Source organism: Balaenoptera borealis, assembly GCF_965194805.1.
Source record: "Balaenoptera borealis genome assembly, chromosome: 5".
Classification (NCBI taxonomy): Eukaryota; Metazoa; Chordata; class Mammalia; order Artiodactyla; family Balaenopteridae; genus Balaenoptera; species Balaenoptera borealis.
The window spans coordinates 117,314,605-117,342,293 of record NC_138862.1 but is presented as its reverse complement, the minus strand read 5'-3'; the positions used below and the strand labels follow the sequence as shown (position 1 = coordinate 117,342,293).

General features: G+C 41.1%; 1 protein-coding gene across 7 annotated transcripts in view; it reads left to right on the top strand.

Moving 5' to 3' along the window:
* Positions 1-587: 587 nt before the first annotated feature.
* HPS3 (HPS3 biogenesis of lysosomal organelles complex 2 subunit 1) overlaps positions 588-27,689 on the top strand; it is a 51,810-nt gene continuing 24,708 nt past the window's right edge. For 3 of the 7 annotated variants that reach the window (XM_082394331.1, XM_082394333.1, XM_082394330.1), the window contains exons 1-5: positions 590-7,934; positions 21,539-22,030; positions 22,581-22,752; positions 22,856-22,941; positions 26,003-26,195. In XM_082394331.1, coding sequence (XP_082250457.1) covers positions 7,718-7,934; positions 21,539-22,030; positions 22,581-22,752; positions 22,856-22,941; positions 26,003-26,195 — 1,160 coding nt within the window. In that variant the 5' untranslated portion in view covers positions 590-7,717. Of the gene's footprint in view, positions 7,935-21,538; positions 22,031-22,580; positions 22,753-22,855; positions 22,942-26,002; positions 26,196-27,689 lie in introns of all 7 variants that reach the window. The other 4 variants (XR_014245272.1, XM_082394332.1, XR_014245273.1 and 1 more) reach the window with 3 other exon arrangements.

The window sequence follows — 27,689 nt, the reverse complement described above, 5'->3', positions numbered from 1 at the left end:
CGCAGGGTTTCGCTCAGAGTTGAAAGTTCGTTAGGTCATGGTGTATTAGAAGGTCCGGGAAACGGAGATGGGAGAGGGAGTACAAGAGGTGGGGATTGCCACAGCTGCGCCTGAAGCTGCCTGGTGCCTGGCGGAGGCATGGGTAGAAGACCTGGGGTTTTTCTCCAACTCACGCTGGCCTGAAAGGTTTTATTGGTTCCCAAGGGTCCCAGTGCCCTGGGTATCATGCCTTGGTGGCCACTGGGCATCTGTTGCAGCAGGAGAGGTAGAAGCAGTGGCGCTGCTGGCTGTTCTCAGTCTCCAAGGAAGCTACCTGAATGGGGCCCCAGATTCCCCTTCTCCCTTGCTCTTGTCTTCAGTCACAAATTCCACTCCATTTCTGCTTCAGGGACTCAACTCTGCCAGTGTGGGTGCAAGGATCCACCCTACCCCCACCCTCCAGTCCCTAAATCTTCAGCCTCTACGGATATACTAGCTTCTCCCTTCAGACGCTACGACCCCATACTTTGCCCTTGTACTTACCTCAGCATCACTCCATATTACCTCATAGTGAGAATGTCACACCTCTAGGGTCTCATTAGAGCTGGGGCTCTAATGAGAGATTAGATTAGCCAGGCGTTTTCAGCAGCCTGCCTGGAGAGGACAGTTCTGTACTTGGGCCTCAGTTTCCCCACCTGATATGAAGCCTCTTGGATTCAAGAGAGAGAGAATGGGGTGTGTTGAGATGGATGGTCTAGGCAATACGTTACGTTGAGCCTTATTCTCTCCATTTGTAAAATGGTTATCCTTAACCAGAAGGCCCAGTCTGTCAGACTTCCCTTGCCAACAGTACAACCTTTGTCTTCTACCCAACAGGAGAAATCAAAACCGTAGGGCATAGAAGAGAGAGAGATCATCACTCCTCTCCAGGCACTTCGGGCTCAGATCAGTTATTTGACTGTGTTTGGCATTTGCAGGAATCAAGGTCATGCTTAGGAGCTAGAAATAGAACTTGGAAACTATTGATGCACACAGGTGGTGCTCATACTGGGAAGTTGTGAAGATGAGACCACTCTGAGGGAGGATGCCCTTGAGAGGAAGGGGAAGTTGGCGGACCAGTCAAGTTTCAGTTCCACAGCTATCAGTGATTCTTGTGTGATCTTGGTCAACTTACTCTCTAGGTCCGTTTCCCCTTCTGGATAACATGTGTATGTGGCAGAGGGGCATGGAGTAGTGGAGACTGGTCACTGACACCTTTTCCCTGTGTTAACAGCATTCCCACAGGGACAAAATTAGATTTTTATTTTAGGTTCTCATCACACCACCAGAGGTCACTATTGACTATTTGTCTGAAAAGCAGTTACGCAGTTCACAATTTGAAGACAGCCCTGGTACTTTCAATAGTTTAATACACATTACTTAGAAAAATGAAACAATGTCCCAGGTAAAGGCTTTGATTTATACAGCACCCTAATCACAAAAGGAAAAGGAGTCTGTTAAGACAGTGGTTCCCAAACTTTGTTGCAAACGGAATCTTTAAAAGATACTGATGCCTGGGCTTCCCTGGTGGCGCAGTGGTTGAGAATCTGCCTGCCAATGCAGGGGACACGGGTTCGAGCCCTGGTCTGGGAAGATCCCACATGCTGCGGAGCAACTAGGCCCGTGAGCCACAATTACTGAGCCTGCGCGTCTGGAGCCTGTGCTCCGCAACAAGAGAGGCCGCGATAGTGAGAGGCCCGCGCATCGCGATGAAGAGTGGCCCCCACTTGCCACAACTAGAGAAAGCCCTCGCACAGAAACGAAGACCCAACACAGCCATTAATTAATTAATTAATTAATTTTTTAAAAAAAGATACTGATGCCTGTGAAAAGATGCTCAACATCACTAATTGGAGAAATGCAAATCAAAACTACAGTGAGGTACCACCTAATACCTGTCAGAGTGGCCATCAATCAAAAGTCTACAATCATAAATGCTGGAGAGGGTGTGGAGAAAAGGAAATCCTCCTACACTGTTGGTAGGAATGTAAACTGGTGCAGCCACTATGGAGAACAATATGGAGGTTCCTTAAAAATCTAAAAATAGATGTACCATGTGATCCAGCAATCCCACTCCTGGGCATATATCCGGAAAAGATGAAAACTCTAATTCAAAAGATACATGCACCCCAATCTTCATAGCAGCACTACTTACAATTGCCAAGACATGAAAGCAAGCTAAATGTCCATCAACAGATGCATGGATAAAGAAGATGTGGTATATATATACACACACACACACACACACAAACACACAATATAATGAAATATTACCCAGCCATAAAAAGGAATGAAATAATGCCATTTGCAGCAACATGGATGGACCTGGAGATTATCTCACTAAGTGAAGTAAATCAGACAGAGAGAGACAAACCTCATATATCACTTATATGTGGAATTTAAAATATGATACAAATGAACTTATTTACAAAACAGAAAGAGACTCACAGATATAGAAAACAAATTTATGGTTACCAAAGGAGAAAAGGGGGAGGGATAAGTTTGGAATTTGGGATTAACAGAGACACACTACTATATATAAAATAGATAAACAACAAGGACGTATTGTAGCACAGGGTTGATCAATGATATGGGCATGGTGTGATTTTGAGAGAAACTCTCCATTTCTGTAGAAGTCATCAAACTGACCTAAGCACTAAAAGTAGTAAGATTTACTTGAGTTAGAGTTTAAGATCTTTGAGTCACCTTATTGTCCAAGTGCCAGCCTCTGAATGCCCTAGCTTTGCACGTTCTGGGGTCTAAGTGCCAGACCATCAGTGGAGGTGAGGGGTGCCCAGTGAGTCCCTGGCAGTCTTCCAAGATCTCCACAGCCGGAACCCACTTCTGCTTGAGGCCTCTAAAATTCCTATTAATAACAAGGGTTCTATTAAGATAATATGTCTGTAGAGTTTCAGTTGTGATTATTGCTCTTGCTTTCAGCAAACCCATAAAGAAGAAAAGCGGGTCTATATGGCCTCTAGGCTGGCCTCTGCTGAGATGTTTGTCTTCTCAATTGATTTTCCATAGTCAGTCTTCTGCCTGTGACAGCAAGGCTTTCTTCACGTTGTTTCCTTCCTTATTTCCTTCCCCTCCAGTCTAGGACTGTGGGAAACCAAAGGGGCTGAGTATGGCCCTCCCCACCTCCCCACTATCCTTGGCTGCCCTGGGGTACACAGGGAGGCATGAGGCTGCTCAGAGCCCATTGTCTGTCTATCCTCACCTCAGTACCGCTTCTGCAGGGCATTTGGCATCTCTGCCTGCCAGCTCTTTATTTTGCTTTTGTTGTTGTTTTCTGGTCCTCACCTCTTGGATTCTTTAGAGTTTTTTTTATTTCATCGTCCCCTGGGCCCCTCTTGTGTGATGGTGGGGAGGCTGGGTTTGGGCAGAGCCAGGACCCCTTCTCAGGGACACATACCTGCTTTTAACTCCTTTGCTTCCCTCAAACTCTCCCTCTCTCACCTCAATTTAGCACACTTTGAACAGCCAATGGTTTGGGAGGCAACTGGTCCCACCTGATGGCATAATTTCCCAAATCTTTTTGTCCTATAAATCCATCTAAACTTCTAAAACTTAAAAGACATGAATTAGATTCTCTGGTTCTGCTCTGTCATCCTTTCCCTGAGGGCGGTGAGTATATAATTTCCTGGTTCCTACTGCCTAAATTGGGGGAAAGAGTCTTGGTCACAGAAATATCATAGAAATAGCAGTTAAGATACCAACATATAAAAGAATACAGGAATGTGTGAGCCACCTGCCATATGCCGAGCACAGTGCTAAATGCTTTAAATGAATTATCTCATTTAATCCTCTCAACAACTCTTTATGGTAGAAAATGAGGAAACTGAGGCAGTGAGACATTAAATAACTATGAGACCATAAGGGTCCAAGCTCATTCATTCACCAAATACTTATCAAGCACCTAATGTATGTCAGGCAATATTCTAGGTGTTGGGAATATAGTTGTGAAGAAGATAAAGTCTCTACTCCCAATTTGCTTCTTTTCTAGTGAAGGAGAAAGACAAAAAGCAAACATGTTTGTATAATACATATTATATATATGTATAATATGATGCTAGATAGTGATAAAAGGTAAATAAGAATGAGAAAAGTAAGATAGGGTGAGGTGATAATACCAGAAATCTGGGGTGGAAGGTATGTTACATGGACTGTCAGGAAAGTAATATTAGGAAGGACCTAAAAAGAAGCAAGGCAGTAAGTCATGGGAAGGCCTGGGAATAAGTTCTAGGCACAGTGAACAGTAAGTGCTAAGATCCTGAGGTGAGAATGAGCAGGGGACGTTCAGGGCACAGAGAGAGGGCGTCTGTGTGCAAGGTGCAGTGAAAGAGAGTGGTAGGAAATGGGGTTGAAGAGAGATAATGAGGTTGGACCGATAATGTAGGGTCTTTCAGGCCGAGCTAAGAAATTTTAGTGTTAATCTGAATATCATGGGAAACCATTAAAATGCTTTGAGTATGAAGGTGATACTCTCTCTTTTTTTTTAAATTGAAGTATAGTTGATGTACTATATTATAAGTTACAGGTTTATAGTATAGTGATTCACAATTTTTAAAAGTTATACTCCATTTATAGTTATTATAAAATATTGGCTATATTCCCCCTGCTGTGCAGTATACCCTTGTAGCTTATTTTATACCTAATAGTTTGTACCTCTTAATACCTTACCCCTATATTGCCCCATCATTCTTATTTTAAATGTTTGAAGAAACATTTATGAAGTACCTACTATGTAATTGAGGTTCATACAATGATCTTTACTTTGCCTCTAAGTAGCAGTATGATTTGGGGTAAGTCTCTTAGCCATTATATGTCTTGTGGTCTTTAAAAGAATTCCACATATTCAAAATATACAATCTGATAAGTTATGACATATGTACACACCCATAAACCCATTACCAAAATCAAGATAATGAGCATATCCATCATTTCCAAAAGTTTACTTGTGCTCCTTTGTAATCTCTCCCTCACATCCCTGCACCCCACTCAGACTCAGGCAACCACTGCTGTCTGTTACTATAGATTAGCTTGTATTTTCTGGAATTTCATATAAATAGAATCATTTATATAAATAATAGTAAGTGCTATTTTTGTCTGGCTTCTTTCACTCAGCATAATTATTTTGAGATCTATCCATGTTGCTGTATTTATCAAGAGTTCATTCATTTTCACTGCTGAGTAGTATTTTCATTGTATGGATAAAACAACCACTGGACCACCAGAGAATTCCTGAGATTAGTACTTTTATAAAAGAGATCCCACAGAGTCCCTAGCCCTTTCCAACAAGTGAGTACAGAGCAAGAAGTAAGCAGTCTGCAAACCTGAAGAGGACCCTCACCCAGCTATTCTATGCACCTTGATCTCGGACTTTCCAGCCTCCAGACTGTGAGAAATTTCTGTTGTTATAAGCTGCCCAATTGGTGGTATTTTCTTATCGCAGCCCAAGTGAATTAAGACAGTGGTCATCTGCAAGCTAAGGAGAGAGACCTTAGGAGAAACCAGAACTGCAGACACCTTGATCTTGGACTTCAAGCCTCCAGAACTGTGGGAAAAAAAGTTTGTTTTTTAAGCCATCTATTCTGTGGTATTCTGTTATGACTGCCCTAGCAGACTAACGTAGCCTCCCGTAAGGAAATGATGACACGCCCACTGCTGCCCCTGCATTTGTAACAGGAATAGACAGCTCCTGTTTACAGCTGTGGACAAACACGGAAACCAGGCACATTCCCCACCTTCCCTTGACTGGCATGGCTGGCATGTCTAGTCCCTAAGAATCTTAGATGAGCCAGGTGCAGGTGTAAGGGAGAAGTGGCTATCTCTAGAAGGGACTGGTGTTCCAGGCTTTGAGCAAATCTCACTTCTTTCTCCAAAATAGACATTTTTAATGTAGGTGAAATTACAGTAAAATTGTAATTTTAGTCTTGAAATTTTAATTTAGTACTGAAATTGTCATTTTCAGGCTTGAAGCAGAAAATTAATCAAAAGAGGGTCATAAGGCAGGTATTGGTGGAGACGGGGGTATTCATGAGTGTTGTATCTAAAAGAATGAGTTGCGGGCTGTGTTAGGCTGGTTGTTTTCAATAGGAGCCTTCTATGAGTTTTCGGCCCCAGCTGGGGCTGACCAGAGCAACCTCCTTATCCACTTCTTGGCCTCACTGAGTTTGGTGAACTGTTGTCTCCCAGAGAATCCCTATTGGTTGGGTGAAGGAGAGGATATGACTTAGGGTAACTTTATTCATCTAGAGCAGCGGTCCCCAACCTTTTTGGCACCAGGGACCGGTTTCGTGGAAGACAATTTTTCCACGGACTGAGTTGGGGGGGATGGTTCAGGCGGTAATGGGAGCGATGGGGGGCAGCAGATGAAGCTTCGCTCGCTTGCCCGCCACTCACCTCCTGCTGTGCGGCCTGGTTCCTGACAGGTCGGGGACCAGTACCAGTCTGCAGCCTGGGGATGGGGGACCCCTGATCTAGAGGGTTTAGGAAATGGAGGTAGAGTTTAATTGACTTCAATCCAATCGCACCTAATCTGTAAATTCTTAGAAGAAAGAGCTCATGAGGGTGACGAAAGGAAATTTTGCTTTCTCTTTTCAGTTCTCTCCCTGCATGCCAAAAGGAAGACAGCATCCCTCAATCCATACTGTACTTACATTTTTTTCTGGATGAATTGGAAAGAGTAGCTCCAATACCCGCTTCATCTAAATCTGTTTTTTTTTTTTTTAATTGGAATTTGCAACCAGGAGCTCCACATTGAGATGTCAGGAATAGGTACAGAATACAGATTAGAGGAGAGTTGTAGGAGCACTGGAGTGAGAACCAGTGGATTTCACCCCTAGTGCATCTATCCTCTGGGGCTCGGACTAATCTTCTCAAATATTTGGAGTTCATTAGATGACATCCACAATTCTTCAGCAAATTTTTTTTTGCCAAGCATGTTCTAGGCGTTGCTCTTTCCAACTAAACAATTCTTAAATTTTCAGTACTTTTGAGCAACTCTTCAGTGTGTTTAGCCTGGAGATGAGCTGTGTGCACTCCACTTCAGTTTTTTGGTTTTTTAAAAAATATTTATTTATGTACGGTGCATTGGGTCTTAGTTGTGGCATGCATGTGGGATCTAGTTCCTGACCAGGGATGGAACCTGGGCCCCCTGCATTGGGAGCACGGAGTCTTACCCACTGGACCACCAGGGAAGTCCCTCCACTTCGGTTTTTGCAGCCCTGTTCTCCAGAAGCTCACAGGCTGAAGCAAGTACAAAATGGTACAAGAAACAGATGATCAAGTGTTTAAATGTACTCAAGGGTCTAAACATCTCGCCTGGCCCAAATCAGTAACGTGAAAAGACGAAGGGAAGGACACAGTGACCCCTGTGCCCAGCAACTCCTGGGCGCGGAGGCGTGGTCAGCACTGAGCGGCCTGGTCCAAGGCCAAAGAACTAAGGGCCCGCGGGGCGCCGCGGTGGCCGGGCGGGGCGGGCGCGACCTCTCCTCCGGCTCCACCCTCGCCCGGTAGCGGTCTCTTTAAGAATCCGAGCCGCTAGCGGGCCTCCTGGCACTCACGTGACTCCGCTCAGCTCAATCGCTCGCGGAAGTGGTCCAGCCTCCGCGTCCCGCGAGGGGGTCTCCGGGTACCCCGCGGGGCGGGCTGGCCGGAGCGGGCACCGCCGGGCGGCCCGCAGCAGGTTGCTGCGATGGTGCAATTGTACAATCTGCACCCGTTCGGGTCGCAGCAGGTGGTGCCCTGCAAGTTGGAGCCTGAGCGCTTCTGCGGCGGGGGACGCGATGCGCTGTTCGTGGCGGCCGGTTGCAAGGTGGAGGTGTTCGCAGTCGCCGGCCAGGAGCTGTGCCAGCCGAGGTGTGCCTTTTCCACGCTGGGCAGGGTGCTGCGCCTGGCCTACAGTGAGGCCGGTGAGTAGCGGTGAGGTTAGGGGGCGCTTGGGCCCCGGATTGGGGCCTCCTTCGTAGAGGACCGAGCGACGCCTATAGCTCTGGATGGGGAAGTACTTCGTGCTCGCCGGACAGTCTTGCCTGGTCTGGCGGCTGATGGAAGGTGTGCGCTGTGCGGTTGTCCTGGCAACCACAGGTTAGAGCCCGCCTTTGGTGGGCGGGGGACGCTGATTGTTCCTGCTTTTCTGGCGTCCTCGCCGGGAAGTCCCTTGGTTGGGTGGCTGGATTCCACTCAACCCAGACACTTCAAACCAAATAAACTTCTTTTAGTATAGAAAACAAGTACACACAAAAGTAGGGAGAATAGTATCCTGAACCCCCAGTTACTCCCATCTTCAACAGTTATGCCAACTCATGGCCAGTCCTTTATCTACTTCTTGTCGATTTTTGAAAGCTCACATTACATACCGATTTTAAAATCTGTATAAATAGAACTCAGTTCTTAGACCCCTTTTCCCCCAAACAGGGTAACAGCATCCAGTACTCTTTTTTCCACCAGAAACGTGAAGCAGTGCCAAGGGGGTACTGTTTAGGTGTATCCCTATTTTAGAAAAATCCAACATTTAAAAATAGGTACTTCTTCAGATTACAGAAGAATTCCCCATAGGATTCTTTTAACCGCCTGATAATACACTTAAAATTTGAATCCAGCTTTTCAAGAGGGGTGTAAAAGTGTAAATTGCAGTATTTAGGGTGGAAAAGCCTTTGGCTGAGGTACTTTACTAATAAAGTGGAGAACATGAACCTGGAGGATTGGAGATCTCTGCCTAATCGCTACTCTGTCTGCAACTGATTAGGTGTGAGTTTATAGAAACTTTTGGGTCTCAGTTTATGTTTAAAAAAAAAAAAAGTAATTTGAATGCTAGATCAGTGACTTCCAGACATTGGAATTTTGTGGATCAGCAAAGAATTGTGGGGCTACCATACACAGTATCTGACTGTTCATTTTTGTCAAGTAAAGATATATATTTAAAAAAATGAAAAGCCCTACTGTTTACCATCTTCGTTATTCATACTGATAATAGGAGAAACACTTAGCTCCAAACACTGGATGTCTTTCTTTATGAGCAACTTACTATACTGTTATTATTTTTTCTTTTTGATTAGTGAAGACATCAATAGGGGCCTGCAGGCCCATAGAACAGTTTGAAAACCACTTATTAGATCTGTAAGTTCTCTTTCAGCAGAAAATTCTGATTTCGGTATTTTTTATGATATTATTCTCCTAATCATTTCACAGTATTAGTAGTTTTCCCCATCCCACCTCCTTTTTAGACCTAGGAGTTCTCATCTTCAAAGCTCTGCTGAGTGGCAAACTCACCAGTTTCAACATTAGTATGTGTGTGTCTGCTCGTGAGGGAGAGACAGACAGACACTGTTTACATGATTTGTACCATTTGTCTTCCAAATGGACATTTAATCTAGAATTGGAAGTGGCAGGCATTATGTAAACCTCTAGCTTTCTTGCCTGTCAGTAGTGGTGATTCTGGGGAATCCTTTGATTCCGCTACTTGTGTATAAGAATCACCTGGGGGAATTTTAAAAAACCCAATTCCTGAACCACAACCTCAGAGAAAGAGTCAGTTTCCTGGGGTGTGGCCCAGCATTGGGTGAGTCTGGTGTTTAGTAAGGATTGAGAATCACTGACCTAGAGCCTTACTGGCTCCTGTAGGCAGTGAGTAGTATGGTACTGAAGCCTTGAAAAACAAAGATATTTTTGTAATTCAGTTGGCTGTCTTAAAAATCTTCAGGAGTCCTGTGGTATGGCATTAGCATGTCAGATAGCTCAAGGGTAACTTTCAGCTTGAACTTAATGCCTGGGTACAGCTTCTATCAATCCACAGGTAGCGGACTCCTAGCTATGCTGATATCCAGATAACTCGTCTTACACTTCTCAGCTCTTTCTTTTTGGTCTCTGTCCTTTCACTCACAGTAACGTGGACATGGGGATTCCTGCTCTAAGCCCAGGGTCTCCTCCACCCCCCACCCTGTCAAAAACAAAGTGAATCTTGATCAGGGATTTATATTTACTGTAAATGCTTTGCAGGTCTCTTATCCAAACAGAAAACATTTTCAGTTTTTTTTTTTGCATTTCTAATTATCAGGATGCCAGTCTTCTTTCATAAATTTTGGGGGTATTAGAACGTAGGTCGAAAATTTGAAGGATGGGCCCTAAATATCATCATCAGTAATGGAAATTTAATATAGGTTTTGTGTGCGAAGGGAGGAAGAGGAGATGTGAGAACTCGCTCTCGAGGGAGAAAGACCTGGTGGCCAGGGTTGAGTGCTGTGTGGGGAGCCCTGGTGCTGGACACTTGCTTATGGGGTGTCTGGAGGTGGTGAGGCAGAGAGGACAAGACCTCATGGCCCTCATTGCCTGTCCTTTAGCACAAGTGCATTAAAGAGCCCTAGAATGTCTATTATCTCCCCCCAAGCCCTACCCTCCCTCAATTTTTTTAAAGTCATAAAACATTTTCATACATTGTATGTTATTTCTGCCTTCTGTTATCCATTTTTTCATAGGAGTGCAGCCTTTTCCTTAATCTGGTATTAGTGTTAACCAGGTTTATGATCTTGCTGCATAAAAGGAAAAGTTTACTTATTTTTTAAAAAAATCAATGACTCTCAGCTTAAGGATAAATATAAGAATGATTTCTTGATTTACTTAATGAAGACAGGCTGTTGTAAAATAAGTAAAATAAAGCCCTGGGCACATAATACCTTAAAAAGGTTAATTCCTTTCTCTTATAAAGGACTATAACCTCCACAGAATCCTCTAGACTTATATTTCCTTTTGAACATTTTGAGAGACAGCGTGGAATGAACATTGGCTTTTGAGCCAACCAGATCAAGGTTTAAACCCCAGTGCCATCCGTTTGTTGGCTGTGTTGCCTTAGGCAGGTTACTCAGCTTATCTGAGTCTCAGATTCCTGATCTATAAAATGGAGAAGGGGATAATGTCTTGAAGAGTTGTGAGGATTAACTGAGAGATCTCTAAAGCTCTGTTCAAAAGGCTTACCAGGTAGACACAGCAAGTTCTAGTTCATCATTTATAAAACAAGTTATTAATTTGAAAACATATTAATACAAGACAGGATAGGCACTATCTATAGTTTGCAAATTATATATAAAACAGTTGATATATAGACTTTACCAATGAAATAAGCATATATTTATAGACATACAATAAAAAGCTTTTATTATAACTAAACAAATATTCTTAGTTTTAAAATTCATTTAGTAACTTGAATATGACACCAAAGCACTGACAAGAGAAAAAATAGAAAAATTGGATGTCATCAAAATTAAAAAGTTTTGTGCATCAAAGGACACTATCAACAGATTGAAAAGGCAATCCACAGAATGGGAGAAAATATTTGCAAAGCATATACTCGATAAGGGATTAATATTCAGAATATATAAAGAACTCCTATAACTCAACAGCAAAACAACCCAATTCAAAAGTGGGCCAAGGCTTTGAATAGACGTTTCTCCAGGTGGCCAACCAGCACATGAAAAGATGCTCAGCATCACTAATCATCATGGAAATGCAAATCAAAACCACAATGAGATACCACTTCATACCCATTAGGTTGGCCATTATCAAAACAAATAGAAAATAACAAGTGTTGATGAGGATGTGGAGAAATTGGAACCCTTGTGCATTGGTGGTAGGAGTGTAAAGTGATAGAGCTGCTGTAGAAAAGAGTATGATGGTTCCTCAAAAAATTCATAGAATTACCATATGATCCAGCAGTTTCACTTCCGGGTATATACACAGAATAATTGAAAGCAGGGACTTGTGCAGATATTTGTACACCAGTGTTCATAGCATTTTTCACTAGAGCCAAGAGGTGGAAGCAGCCCAAATGTTCATTGACAGATAAATAAAATGTACGGTATCCATACAGCCTTAAAAAGGGATGAAATTCAGACACAAGCCACAACACAAATGAACCTTGAAGACATTTTGCTAAGTGAAATAAGCCTGACACAAAAAGACAAATATTGTATGATTCAGTTTATGAATTCAGAGAGACAAAGTGGAATGCTGGTTGTCAGAGTCTGTGTACTCGAGGCACTACTTCTGATTTATTGCAGTGTTCAGTCCTAGTTTTCTGTTTTATTCTTTTTTTTTTTTAACATCTTTATTGGAGTATAATTGCTTTACAATGCTGTGTTAGTTTCTGCTGTATAACAAAGTGGATCAGCTATATGCATACATATAACCCTTTTGCGTCTCCCTCCCACCCTCCCTATCCCACCCCTCTAAGTGGTCACAAAGCACCGAACTAATCTCCCTGTGCTATGCTGCTGCTTCGCACTAGCTATCTAGTTTACATTTGGTAGTGTGTATATGTCAGTGCTACTCTCTCACTTCGTCCCAGCTTACCCTTCCCCCTCCCCATGTCCTCAAGTCCATTCTCTACCTCTGTGTCTTTATTCTTGTCCTGACCCTAGGTTCATCAGAACCATTTTTTTTAGATTCCATATATATGTGTTAGCATATGGTGTTTGTTTTTCTCTTTCTGACTTACTTCACTCTATATGACAGACTCTAGATCCATCCACCTCACTACAAATAACTCAATTTTGTTTCTTTTTATGGCTGAATAATATTCCATTGTATATATGTGCCACATCTTCTTTATCCATTCATCTGTTGATGGACACTTAGGTTGCTTCCATGTCCTGGCTATTGTATATAGTGCTGCAGTGAACATTGTGGTACATGACTGTTTTTGAATTGTAGTTTTCTCAGGGTATATGCCCAGTAGTGGGATGGCTGGGTCATAAGGTAGTTCTATTTTTCGTTTTTTAAGGAACCTCCATACTGTTCTCCATAGTGACTGAATCAATTTACATTCCCAACCAATTTACATTCCCTTTTTGCCACACCCTCTCCAGCATTTATTGTTTGTAGATTTTTTGATGATGGCCATTCTAACCAGTGTGAGGTGATACCTCATTGTAGTTTTTTTTTTTTTAATAAATTGATTTATTTTATTTATTTATGTTTGGCTGCAATGGGTCTTCCTTGCTGTGCGTGAGCTTTCTCTAGTTGCTGCGAGCAGGGGCTACTCTACGTTGCAGTGGCTTCTCTTGTTGCGGAGCACGGGCTCTAGGCATGCGGGCTAAGTAGTTGTGGCTCGCCGGCTCCAGAGCGCAGGCTCAATAGTTGTGGCTCACGGGCTTAGCTGCTCTGCAGCATGTGGGATCTTCCTGGGCCAGGGATTGAACCCATGTACCCTGCATTGGCAGGCGGATTCTTTACCACTGCACCACCAGGGAAGTCCCCCCTCATTGTAGTTTTGATTTGCATTTCTCTAATGATTAGTAATGTTGAGCATCCTTTCATGTGTTTGTTGGCAATCTGTATATCTTCTTTGGAGAAATGTCTATTTAGGTCTTCTGCCCATTTTTGGATTGGGTTGTTTCTTTTTTTGATATTGAGCTGCATGAGCTGCTTGTATATTTTGGAGATTAATCCTTTGTCAGTTGCTTCCTTTGCAAAGATTTTCTCCCATTCCTGAGGGTTGTCTTTTCATCTTATTTATGGTTTCCTTTGTTGTGCAAAAGCTTTTAAGTTTCATTAGGTCCCATTAGATTATTTTTGTTTTTATTTCCATTTCTCTAGGAGGTGGGTCAAAAAAGGATCTTGCTGTGATTTATGTCATCGAGTGTTCTACCTATGTTTTCCTCTAAGAGTTTTATAGTGTCTGGCCTTACGTTTAGGTCTTTAATCCATTTTCAGTTTATTTTTGTATATGGTGTTAGGGAGTGTTCTAATTTCATGCTTTTCCATGTAGCTGTCCAGTTTTCCCAGCACCACTTACTGAAGAGGCTGTCTTTTCTCCATCGTATACTCTTGCCTCCTTTATCACAGATAAGGTAACCGTATGTGCATGGGTTTATCTCTGAGCTTTCTACCCTGTTCCATTGATCTATATTTCTGTTTTTGTGCCAGTACCATATTGTCTTGATTACTGTAGCTTTGTAGTATAGTCTGAAATCAGGGAGCCTGATTCCGCCAGCTCCGTTTTTCTTTCTCAAGATTGCTTTGGCTATTTGGGGTCTTTTGTGTTTCCATACAAATTGTGAAAGTTTTTGCTCTAGTTCTGTGAAAAATTCCATTGGTAGTGTGATAGGGATTGCACTGAATCTGTAGATTGCTTGGGTAGTATAGTCATTTTCACAATGTTGATTCTTCCAATCCAAGAACATGGTGTATCCCTCCATCTGTTTGTATCATCTTTAATTTCCTTCATTACTGTCTTATAGTTTTCTACATACAGGTGTTTTGTCTCCTTAGGTAGGTTTATTCCTAGGTATTTTATTCTTTTTGTTGCAATGGTAAATGGGAGTGTTTCCTTAATTTCTCTTTCAGATTTTTCATCATTAGTGTATAGGAATGCAAGAGATTTCTGTGCATTAATTTTGTATCCTGCTACTCTACCAAATTCATTGCTTAGGTCTAGCAGTTTTCTGGTAGCATCTTTAGGATTCTCTATGTATAGTATCATGTCATCTTCAGTGACAGTTTTACTTCTTCTTTTCCGATTTGGATTCCTTTTATTTCTTTTTCTTCTCTGATTGCTGTGGCTAAAACTTCCAAAACTTTGTTGAATAATAGTGGTGAGACTGCGCAACCTTTTCTTCTTCCTGATCTTAGAGGAAATGGTTTCAGTTTTTCACCATTGAGAATGATGTTGGATGTGGATTTGTCATATATGGCCTTTAGTATGTTGAGGTAGGTCCCCTCTATGCCCACTTTCTGGAGAGTTTTTGTCATAAATGGGTGCTGAATTTTGTCTGAAGCTTTTTCTGCATCTATTGAGATTATCATATGGTTTTTATCTTTCAGTTTGTTAATATGGTGTATCACATTGATTGATTTGCATATATTGAAGAATCCTTGCATTCCTGGGATAAACCCCACTTGATCATGGTGTACGATCCTTTTAATGTGCTGTTGGATTCTGTTTGCTAGTATTTTGTTGAGGATTTTTGCATCTATGTTCATTAGTGATATTGGGCTGTAGTTTTCTTTTTTTTGTGACACCTCTGTCAGGTTTTGGTATCAGGGTGATGGTGGCCTCGTAGAATGAGTTTGGGAGTGTTCCTCCCTCTGCTATATTTGGAAGGGTTTGAGAAGGATAGGTGTTACCTCTTCTATAAATGTTTGATAGAATTTGCCTGTGAAGCCATCTGGTCACGGGCTTTTGTGTTTTGGAAGATTATTGATCACAGTTTCAATTTCAGTGCTTGTGATTAGTCCGTTTATATTTTCTATTTCTTCCTGGTTCAGTCTCAGAAGGTTGTACTTTTCTAAGAATTTGTCCATTTCTTCCAGGTTGTCCATTTTATTGGTATATAGTTGCTTGTAATAATCTCTCATGATCCTTTGTATTTCTGCAGTGTCAGTTGTTACTTCTCCTTTTTCACTTGTAATTTTGTTGATTTGGGTCTTCTTCCTTTTTTTCTTGATGAGTCTGGCTAATGGTTTATCAATTTTGTTTATCTTCTCAAAGAACCAGCTTTTAGTTTTATTGATCTTTGCTATTGTTGCCTTCATTTCTTTTTCATTTATTTCTGATCTGATCTTTATGATTTCTTTCTTTCTGCTACCTTTGGGGTTTTTTTGTCCTTCTTTCTCTAATTGCTTTAGGTGTAAGGTTAGGTTGTTGATTTGAGATTTTTCTTGTTTCTTGAGTTAGGATTGTATTGCTGTAAACTTCCCTCTTAGAACTGCTTTTGCTGCATCCCATTGGTTTTGGGTCATTGTGTTTTCATTGTTATTTGTTTCTCAGTATTTTTTGATTTCCTCTTTGATATCTTCAGTGATCTCTTGGTTATTTAGTAGCATATTGTTCAGCCTCCATGTATTTGTATTTTTTACAGATTTTTTCCTGTAATTGATATCTAGTCTCTTAGCGTTGTGGTCGGAAAAGATACTTGATACAATTTCAGTTTTCTTAAATTTACCAAGGCTTGATTTGTGACCCACAATATGGTCTACCCTGGAGAATATTCCATAAGCACTTGAGAAGAAAGTGTATTCTGTTGTTTTTTGATGGAATGTCCTATAAATATCAATTAAGTCCATCTTTTTTAATATGTCATTTAAAGCTTGTGTTTCCTTATTTATTTTCATTTTGGATGATCTGTCCATTGGTGAAAGTGGGGTGTTAAAGTCCCCTACTATGATTGTGTTACTGTCGATTTCCCCTTTTATGGCTGTTAGCATTTGCCTTATGTACTGAGGCGCTCCTATGTTGGGTGCATAAATATTTACCATTGTTATATCTTCTTCTTGGATTGATCCCTTGATCATTATGTAGTGTCCTTCTTTGTCTCTTGTAATGGTCTTTATTTTAAAGTCTATTTTGTCTGATATGAGAATTGCTACTCCAGTTTTCTTTTGATTTCCATTTGCATGGAATATCTTTTTCCGTCCCCTCACTTTCAGTCTGTATGTGTCCCTAGGTCTGAAGTGGGTCTCTTGCAGACAGCATATATATGGGTCTTGTTTTTGTATCCATTCAGCCAGTCTGTGTCTTTTGGTTGGAGTATTTAATCCATTTACATTTAAGGTAATTATTGATATGTTTTTTCCTATTACCACTTTTTTAATTATTTTGGGTTTGTTTTTGTAGGTCCTTTACTTCTCTTGTGTTTCACACTTAGAGAAGTTCCTTTAGCATTTGTTATAAAGCTGCTTTGGTGGTGCTGAATTCTCTTAGCTTTTGCTTGTCTGTAAAGGTTTTAATTTCCCTGTGGAATCTGAATGAGATCCTTGCTGGGTAGAGTAATCTTGGTTGTAGGTTTTTCCCTTTCATCACTTTAAGTATGTCCTGCCACTCCCTTCTGGCTTACAGAGTTTCTGCTGAAAGATCAGCTGTTAACCTTATGGGGATTCCCTTGTATGTTATGTGTTTTTTTTCCCTTCCTGCTTTTAATATTTTTTCTTTGTATTTAATTTTTGATAGTTTGATTAATATGTGTCTCGGCATGTTTCTCTTAGGGTTTATCCTGTATGGGACTCTCTGTGCTTCCTGGACTTGATTGACTATTTCCTTTCCCATGTTAGGGAAGTTTTCAAGTATAAGCTCTTCAAATATTTTCTCAGTCCCTTTCTTTTTCTTTCTCTTCTGGAACCCCTGTAATTTGAATGTTGCTGTGTTTAATGGTGTCCCAGAGGTCTCTGAGACTGTCCTCAATTCTTTTCATTATTTTTTCTTTATTCTGCTCCCTGGCAGTTATTTCCACCATTTTATCTTCCAGCTCATTTATCCATTCTTCTGCCTCAGTTATTCTGCTATTGATTCCTTCTAGAGTATTTTTAATTTCACTTATTGTGTTGTTCATCACTGTTTATTTGCCCCTTAGTTCTTCTAGATCCTTGTTTAATGTTTCTTCTGTTTTCTCCATTTTGTTTTTGAGATTTTGGATCATCTTTACTATCACTACTGTGAATTCTTTTTCAGGTAGGTTGCCTATTTCATCTTCATTTATTTGGTCTTATAGGTTTTTACCTTGTGCTTTCGTCTGTAACATATTTTTTTGTCATTTCATTTTTTTTTTTGATGGGTGGGGCTGTATTCCTGTCCTACTGGTTGTTTGGCCTGAGGCATCCAGAACTGGAGTTTGCAGGGAGTTGGACAGAGCTGGGTCTTGGTGCAGAGATTAGGACCTCTGGGAGGCCTCACTCTGATTGATATTCGCTGGGGTATGAGGTTTTCTGTTAGCCCAGTGTTTCGGACTCGGAGCTCCCACCACAGGAGCTGGGGCCCAACCTCAGGTCTGGGAACCAAATCTCACAAGCTTTGTGTTGTGGCAAAAAAAAAAAAAAGAAAAAAAAAAGAAAAGAAGGAGCAGTACAATATCAAAGAGTAAAAAACAAAATAAAATTAGAAAGATAAAAAATAGATTAGGAAAAATAAAAATACAATTGAAACAACTGCAACAACGTAAAATAAAACCACAACAGAAAAAAGAAAAATAAGGGGGGGGGGGAACAAGCCAAAAGTAGAGAACAATAACAAAGTATAAAGAATAAAATAAAATTAGAAAAATAAAAGATTTATTAGGAAAAATAAAAATATAAATGAACCAACAATAATGAATCAGCAAGGTAAAACAGAACCCCAATGTAAAAGAGGAAAGAAGAAAAAAAAAAGCCTTGGCTATGGGGGCGGAGTTTAGGCAGGGGTGGAACTTAGGCAGTGGCGGGGTTTAGGGTGGGGCAGGACCTAGGCGGGTGAGGAGGTGATGTTTTAGCATGGGGCGGGGCCTAGGCTCAGGACCCGGTCGCTGGTGGTTCCTCCTGTCCCCTTAGGTATCTGTGATCCCCCACCGGTGCCAGGTAGGTGCCTTGGTCATGCGGAGATGCGAATTCCACGTTCTCCTAGTCCGCCATCTTGACTCCACCCCCTCACTTTTATCCTTTTTTTTTTAAGTACGCTTTATTTTTATTTTATTTTTATTTTTTTTAATTCAAGGGCAAACTTTATTTATTTATTTATTTTTGGCTGTGTTGGGTCTTTGTTTCTGTGCGAGGGCTTTCTCTAGTTGTGGCAAGTGGGGGCCACTCTTCATCGCGATGCGCGGGCCTCTCACTATCGCGGCCTCTCTTGTTGAGGAGCACAGGCTCCAGACATGCAAGCTCAGTAATTGTGGCTCACGGGCCCAGCTGCTCCGCGGCATGTGGGATCTTCCCAGACCAGGTCTCGAACCCGTGTCCCCTGCATTGGCAGGCAGATTCTCAACCACTGTGCCACCAGTGAAGCCCTCACTTTTATTCTTAACGCACTTAGTTTTGCTTTCAATTTTATGTACCTTAGTTCTGAGTTAAATCTGCAGATGTGTACAAATAGTTCATATTTATGTATTGCACATAATCATGCTGTTCAGCATTGATGCTATACTGTATTATGTAAGTAATAAAAGCCATGTACAGAGGGTAGGAATGGGGAGTTATTGTTTAATGGATTCAGAGTTTTGGGAAGATAAAAAAGTTTTGGAGATGGTGGTAATAGCTGCATAACAGTGTGAATGTACTTAATGTCGTGAATTGTACACTTAAAAATGGTGAAAATGGTAAGTTTTATGTATATTTTACCACAATAAAAATTTTTGTTTAATGTATTTACTGAGGGAATTCAAGGAAGATGGAGGCCACAAGGCATCCTTTGCCCCCAACTCCATCAAACTGCTTCTCTGGAACAGAGTGAGCAAATGTATGGGGCCTGCAGGGTATATTTAGGCATTCCACCAAGATCTCCGGGGAGAGAACAGGTACAGGCTCCACCTCTGTGGCATCAAAGGAACCAGCACAGGAGAAGGTTTGCTTCTGTTGAAGGCTGGTTCATTCTGGAGGAGGAGGGGCTTGGCCAGCCCACTTGGTGTCTGCAGAAAGGGGCTGCCCCCGCTTGCTTGCTGCATCTGTATATGGGAAGTTCGAGTGCTAACAACAGCATTTCAGTTTCAATTCATTGGAAAAGGGCTTGTTTACCTAATAATGTTTAGCATATAGTAAGTTTTCTTTTTGGAATAACACTGACTTATCCCCTCTGACCCACAAAGTTCTAAAGATTAAAAGTTTAAATGAGGACTTCCCTGGTGGCACAGGGCTAAGAATCTGCCCTTCAATGCAGGGGACCCGGGTTCGATCCCTGGTCCAGGAAGATCCCACATGCTGTGGAGCAACCAAGCCCATGCGCCACAACTACTGAGCCTGCGCTCTAGAGCCCGTGAGCCACAACTGCTGAGCCTGCGTGCCACAACCACTGAAGCTTCCATGCCTAGAGCCCATGCTCTGCAACAAGAGAAGCTACAACAATGAGAAGCCCATGCACCGCAATGAAGAGTAGCCCCCGCTCGCTGCAACTAGAGAAAGCCCTCATGCAGCAATGAAGACCCAATGCAGCCAAAAAAAAAAAAAAAAATTAAATTAAAAAACCACTAAAATAGAATATGTAAGTGTGTGTTTATGTAACTGGAGGACATAAGAGACTGTTTAAGCAAGTTAGGAACCACAAAAGCCAAGAAGGAAAAGATACATAGCTGGTTACATATTGTAAAGGATGCCATACAAAGTCAAACCATAACAAAGTCAAAAGTCAAACTATAGACTACCAAAAATGATTTGCTATTGATGGCCAATGAAGGATTAATTATCACTTTTACCCAGAGAGCTGCTCTTCTTCGATAAGAAAAATCAACCTAATAAAATAGTAGATAACTTGCAGAAGAGAAATTATACATGGCTGAATAAACATAGGATAAGATGGCCAGCTTTATAAGTGGTCTGGAAAATATAAATTATAATAACCATTAGAGTCCACGTTTCCCCCATCACATGGAGTCAGTCCTAGTGAAGATGTGGGGAAATAGGCCTGTTTAAACAGCGCTGGTGACAACATGAATCTCTATTACATATTTATGATTGTAATCTGGCAATATGTGTTAAAATTAAAAATGTACCTGCCCTTTGACCTAATAGTCTTACTTTTGAGAATCTATGCCATTGAAACTTACCCCCCACTAAATAAATATATAGGTATAGGCCTATTTATTACAGTATAAAGCATAGTAGCAAAAAAAACCTGGAAATACTTGAATGTAGTATCTCAGTAGGGGAATTGTTGAATAAATTATGGCACATGTACATACAGGATATTTTGCAGATATTGAAAAGGATGTTAGATATCCATGTATCTAACCTGGAGGGAAAGATATTTGGTAATCTTTTGGTAATACATTGGTAATTTTTTAAAGTTGCAGATTATTAAATATATTTAGTGTGATTCCATTTTGGTAAAAACAAAAACGACAAACTACCACTCTATGATCTAGGTTTATGTGAAAGAAAGGTTTAGAAGGACACGGGTTTAGGCTATGTGTGTTAACATTGTCTCCTCATGGATCGGACTGCCGGGGAGAGATCATTATGCTTTTCATTTTGCACCTCTTTATCACTTTGACTTCTCACGACAAAGAGTAATTCCAAAATTACTTTGTAATTTAAAAAAATCTAAGAAAATCAACAATGAAGGGAAAATTAACTTGGATTGAAATTTTATTTAATATGTATGGCTTTATCCTATTTCTCAGAGTTGACATGAAGATATGATATTTTGTGGGAAGGGGAAGGGTTGTAGTGTAAGTTCTGCTAACCTCTTCAGAGTTCCTGAATTTATACCTAATTTTAACATCACACTAATACGAAACTCTTTATGTCAGGAGAACTTTGTTAGAGCTGTAGATTCAGAGCTACAATAACACTTAGAGCTATCATAGGAATAAATCGTAGAATTTCTCTGTAAACTTCATGAATAATTAATGGATTATCTTAAGACATTAAAATGGGGGGAAATTGTATTTCAGAATCTAAATGTCTGTTAGTTAAAAATACACCTAAGATCCTGTTACTTAGAGTTTCGTTCTAGTCAATCTTTAATTCAAACATTCACATTAGATTCAGTTATAGTTCCTTTTCATGGTGCCAGGTACGTGGTGGTTTCTAATTACAGATTCTAAAGATAATCTTATTTCTTTCTCAGGAGACTATTTGGTAGCAATTGAAGAGAAAAACAAAGCTACGTTTCTACGTGCTTATGTGAACTGGAGAAGTAAAAGGACTGAAAACTCCCGAGTGTGTATCCGAATGGTCGGACATGATGTGGAGGCACCCTTCAGTGAAACCTTCAGAGACCAGATGTCTATTGTGGAAATGCCGCTTTCTGAGGCTCCCCTGTGCATTTCCTGTTGCCCTGTGAAAGGAGACCTTCTTGTTGGCTGCACAAATAAGTTAGTTTTATTTAGTTTGAAGTATCAGATCATTAATGAAGAATTCTCAATATTGGACTTTGAACGTTCTTTAATTATCCATATAGATAATATCACCCCTGTTGAAATTTCTTTTTGTATTGGATATGTCGCTGTCATGTCAGACTTAGAAGTTTTAATCCTAAAACTGGAGTCAGACCCCAAAAATGGAGAGAGTGTTAACCACCATCCACGTAAGACCAACAATCCAGTGAAACTGTCAGAAGGTAAATAATGAATTTAGCTTACTTTCCTGTTTTGGGTGCAGAGAAAACCCTTATTTCTGGCCATCTCTGAAAGGCTCTAGTATGTATATTGCAAGCCACATTATTTATGATGTAGTTGTTCCTAATACATGGGATTTGGATTTATGATCTGGCTGCCCATATCTTATTCTGTAGCATGTAAATGTGTTTCAACATATATTTGTCATGAGAAATAATGAAACAGCTGCTGCTGGATGAGGAGTTTCTAGTCCCAGCCCTCATATTTACTAGCTGAATGACCTTGGGTTAGGAATACCATCTCTGAGTTTCAATTTCCTCATGTGTAAAATGGGGATGATGATAATATCCCATTGTACTTTATCAGTTGTGAGGGATAAATGAGCAAGTGCTGAGACTTTTCAGAATCATAGTGCTTTATAAATATGTGAGATGTGTGTGCCTCAATTATTACTATGTCTGTTTAATTGGTGGGGGGATATTGTGAAATCTAATTTGCATTGGAGGGGTACTTGGAGTTATTAAATAATTTTCTTCAATTTTATTTTTTAAGACATCAGTAATGAAACTTTGCAGCTTGAGTCAGATGATTTTGTTATCTGCCAAAAGCCCATGGAACTTCTTGGTGAAAAAAGCCAACAGTCTGGAGTATCTGTTACGCTGGAGTCAACAGGATTAGCTGATGAAAAAATAAAATATTTCCACGTTCAGCACCTGCTCTACAGGTATTAGAAAGCTTTTTATTCACCAGCATTTAATATATATTTACCTACTTAAAGTACATGGAAATTAGATCTCTCCCCCCTCTCTCTCTCTTTAAACTCACAGACGTTTTGCTCCTGATATTTCATCCTATGTCTTGTCGGATGACATCAAGTTGCATTCACTTCAGCTGCTACCCATTTACCAAACAGGTAAGTACGGGAGGGGAGCCCGGTGTGAGAAATAGATTAGGTTCTTCTACTGAGGCTCCCTGTGGCCTTGGGCAGGTTCCTTAGCAAATAACAGTGAGTGCTAGAAAGGGAAGTCGTGACCCCTAGGAGAAGCCATGGAGAGGACATGACTGGCAGAACCCATTTCCCTTTTTGAAATGGTCACTAGGTCCCAAAAGGGAAATGGAAGCCCTGTTATAGCTGAGGTTCATCTGGGTCCAGCTGGGTCATTTGCCAGAGCTGCTTATGATGGCCTTGTGAGCCAGGTGGGAGAATGTGGACTGAATGGAAATCCATTTAGAGCGGTGGTTTTCAACCTTACTGCACATGGGCCCTACTTGAATGCTTTTCAAGATACTGTTGCCCAGTCTTTACGTGTTGGAGATTCTGACTTAATTGGTCAGCTATGCAGCTTGGGAATCAGTATTTTTTAAAACCTCCCCAGCAATATGATGGGCAACCGAGATTAAGAATCACTATTAAGTTTCGTACTTAGTCCTGGCCTGCTTAATATCTTTAGGAGTTGCCTAGGGAAAGATATGAATATTTTTCTGATTAAATGTGTTTATAACCTTCATTATTTTTTTCTTTCTTTTAGTAAACATTTACTGAGTACCTACTATGTCGGGTATTGTGCTGAATACTAGGGAACCAATCATGAGCAAAAAGTAGGCAAAGTACTTGTACGCAGGGAGCCTGTTGTCTTGCGGGGGGGAGGCAGACATGAATGGAATGATCACAGGAAGGAGTACACAATTACACTCTGACCTGAGTGCTCTGTGAGAGAGGAACCCTGCCTCGAGAGCGTGTAACCAAAGATCCTGACCTCCTCCTGGGGTCAGGGAAGGCTTCCTGAGAAAGAGGACCTGCATAGGGGCTGATTTGGGGATAGGGTTGGTACAGAGGAAGCAGTGAAGGCCTTGTGGCCGAGGGAGAATCTTTGCTTGCGGAACTGAGAGAAGCAAGGGAGAGGGAGATGTAACACGAGGCAGGAGACCAGAGGGCACACAGCCACCTTAGAGGGTTAGCTCTTTATCCAGGGGTTTCCCGCAGCACCTGGAACAAAAGCCCAGATCCTTTTCATGGCCTCCATGACCCTGACTCGGAGCTCTTCTTGTCCCACTCACCCTCTTACAATTCTCCATCCACGTGGCTTTTCTCTGTTCCTCAGATACACCGAGCACACTCTTATCTAAGACCTGTTAATTTACTCTTCCAGTGCTCAGAAGGAACCTCCCTCAGAGCTTGCGTTACTTGGTGTCTTCCAGTTCTTCAGTTCACAGCTCAAGTATCACCTCGCCACAGAGGACTTCTCTGACTTCTCTATATAAACTGTCCCCTCTCCACATACTGCAGAGTTTGTTCATTCTCCACCCCACTCCCCCTCACTAGAATGAATGCAGTTACTTTGTCTTGTGCACTGTGGTATACCCAGAACCTGGAAGAGTGGCACGTAGTAGGTGTCTGAGGTGTCTGATGGATGTTTACTTAGTGGACAAATGAGGGGATGGGTAGTACACGTATGAGCTGGGCCCTGATGGATGAGTAAAATTTTTAGAAGTTGGACATTTTGGTAAGGTATTACGTAAAGGGAACCAACACGTGCAAGGTGTAAAACCACCATGTGTGTTTGGAGATTAGCAAGCAGCTCTGTCTAACTAGAGCACAAATGTGTGTAGGAAAGAAGAGGAAGTAGAAACTGGATCAGTTGCTTTGGGCCAATTGTGGAAAGTGCCGTAATTGAACTTTCTTCTGTTATTGATGGGTGTCCTTGAAGGGTATCAATCAGAGCTATATTTTTTTTTAAACACTTTGATTATGAAAAATTTCAAGCATACAGATGTAGAGAAAATAGTACAGTGACCCCTATGTACCCATCACACAGCTTCAACAGTGTAGCCTCATAACCACACCCCACCCCATGCCAGATTATTTTTATGCAAATCCAAGAGTTTATACTTTTTCATCTCTAAATATTTCAGCATGTGTTTCTAAAAGAAAAGGATTCTTTTATTTAAACAAACCCCAAATGTAATTTCACATTTTAAAAAAATGGCTTGATATCATCAAATACCCGTCAGTTGTTCAAATTTCCCTGATTGTCTAAAAAATTTTTTTCTGCAATTTACTTGTTTGAATCAGATTCCAAGTAAGGTTCATACGTTGCAATTGGTTCCGATGTCTTCTACGTCTCTTTTAATATGTAGGCTCTGCCTTCCCCTCTCTTTTTTCTTTGCAATTTAGTTAGCAAGAAACTGGACTATTACTGCAGAATTTCCCACAATCTGGATTTTGCTGATTGACTCCCCACAGTGTCATTTAACATGTTCCTGTATCCCCTGTATTTCCCTCTGATCTAAAACTGCATTGTTCAGTACGGTAGCCATTAGTCACATGTTGCAATTGAGCACTTTGAAATGTGACTAGTCTAAATTAAGATATGCTGTAAATGTAAAATTAACACTAGGTCTTAAAGACTTAGTACAACAAAAAAGAATGTAAAATATCTCAATTTTTTATTGATTGCTTATTGGAATGATAATATTTTGGATGTGTCGGATTAATACAATATATTTTTAAAATTTGGCCTGCTTTTTATTTTTTAAAAAGTGATTACTAGAAAACTTCAAATTACATATATAACTCACATTATATTTCTATTGATGGTGTTCTAGACAGGCTTGATCAGATGATGGTGATGATCATGATTTTTTTTTTGGTAACACAAGTAGTGTTGAGTTCTCTTGGAAGGTACATAGTATTAGGTTGGCTCTTTTTGTTAACAACCATTGGTTAATCAATGGTTAACAACCATTGATGGTGATCACCTAGATCTGTTAATTTATTAGGGGTTTCAAATGGTGATATTATATCACTCCTTTTTCTTTTTTTACTGGCATTCTTATATAAAGAGCAACTTCCCCTAAGCAACTCTTTGGTTCTCCATGGATAGACTTTTTTGCATAGAAAAGTCAAAATATTGGTTCCCTTTATTTACTGGTTTCATGGTTGGTTTGTTTTTTTGTTTGTTTTTTTCATGCAGGGTCTCTTACTTCTGAGAGAAAAAATTCATCTCAGGAAAAAGAGTTGCTGAGCCTCTTTTGTTTTTTCTCATTACCTCATGTGGGCTATCTGTACATGGTTGTCAAATCTGTTGAATTAATGTCAGTCTACCAGTATCCTGAGAAGTCTCAGCAGGCGGTGCTCACACCACAATTTTTGCATGTCATCACGAGGTATGTTCCAGTCACTTGCTGGCTTTTGCGTCACTTATTTCTCTGTAAATTCTTGAGGAGCTTTCTAAATCCTTAAATGAGAATTATGTGCACCGGTGTATAGCACTGTAAATTAATGATATACATCTGGGGGTTTTTTTTGTTCTTTTTTTAATGGCCCATACCTGCCTTTTCAATGTCAGAGATGTAGATTCCGGTTTTGCCTTTGTTTTATTTATTTATTATTTTTTAAAATTTTTATTTATTTACTTTTATTTATTTTTGGCTGTGTCGGGTCCCCGTTTCTGTGCGAGGGCTCCCTCCAGCCGCGGCAAGGGGGGGCCACTCCTCATCGCGGTGCGCGGGCCTCCCACCATCGCGGCCTCTCCCGTTGCGGAGCACAGGATCCAGACGCGCAGGCTCAGTAATTGTGGCTCACGGGCCCAGCCGCTTCGCGGCATGCGGGATCCTCCCAGACCAGGGCTCGAACCCGCGTCCCCCGCACCGGCAGGCAGACTCCCAACCACTGCGCCACCAGGGAAGCCCTATTTTCTTAGACTGGATGGGGATCTTTCTAAGGAAGTATAAAGTTCTTCATGAGGGAAGATTTTCATAGGGAATTCTAATGAAAAGTCAGTGGGGCCAGTCAGGGCATCTCTTTAGACTTTGTTTTAGATTTCCTAATTTTTTTTCACTGCTGTCCTATCTTTTCCATATGAGTTGAGTTAATTGATAATGGTGTAGGACTGTCAAGAGGCCAGAAAGACCAACTGATTCTACCCTCTGAGTAGTGTAGATGGGGAAAGAATCCAGAGGTTGGGGGTGGTCAAGGTCACCTGGCTAACTGGTGGTGGATGTCTTCTGAGTTGCCTTACCCTAGTAATCTGGCATGTAAACTGGGTTCCTGAGCAGGGCTTTAATGTCATTTCCTTTTATCTCAGCAGTAAGTGATGCTTATGGTTTTATTTCCTGTTTTTTCAGTTTAGATTATAGTCAAGGCACTGCATTAAGCCCTCTGGCCAACCACCTGTGAATAAGGCACACCATCTGCTTTCTGAAGCAACAGCATAAGAGAGGGCCAGAGACAAGGGACACAAACACTAGGAGATTAGTGAAAAATGTCTTAAGACTTCGTGAAAGGGGCGTAGGCTGTGGGAGGAGGGAAATTACTTCTGGCTGAGTCACACAGGTAAGGTTTTTGTGTTTGAAGTGAAGCCCGAAAGCTAGTTAGAATTTGACAGATAGAGATTGGAAGAGAAAGACATTCTAGATAGAGGGAAAGCTATAAACAAAGCTATGTCCAGGTTTGCAGGAGTGTCCAATAATTAATCGCATAGGACAGTGATTTTTTTTTTTTTCAACTGAGTGGTAATATCAGAATCTCCAGCGGGTGCTGGAGTGTATTTCACACAGCACAGGACCCACCTGGAGATTCTGACACCCACTCCTAGCGGAGGTACTCCCCTGTCTTCTCACTCCCTGGTGTAGGGAGAAATGCTATTGTGTGTTCCTTAA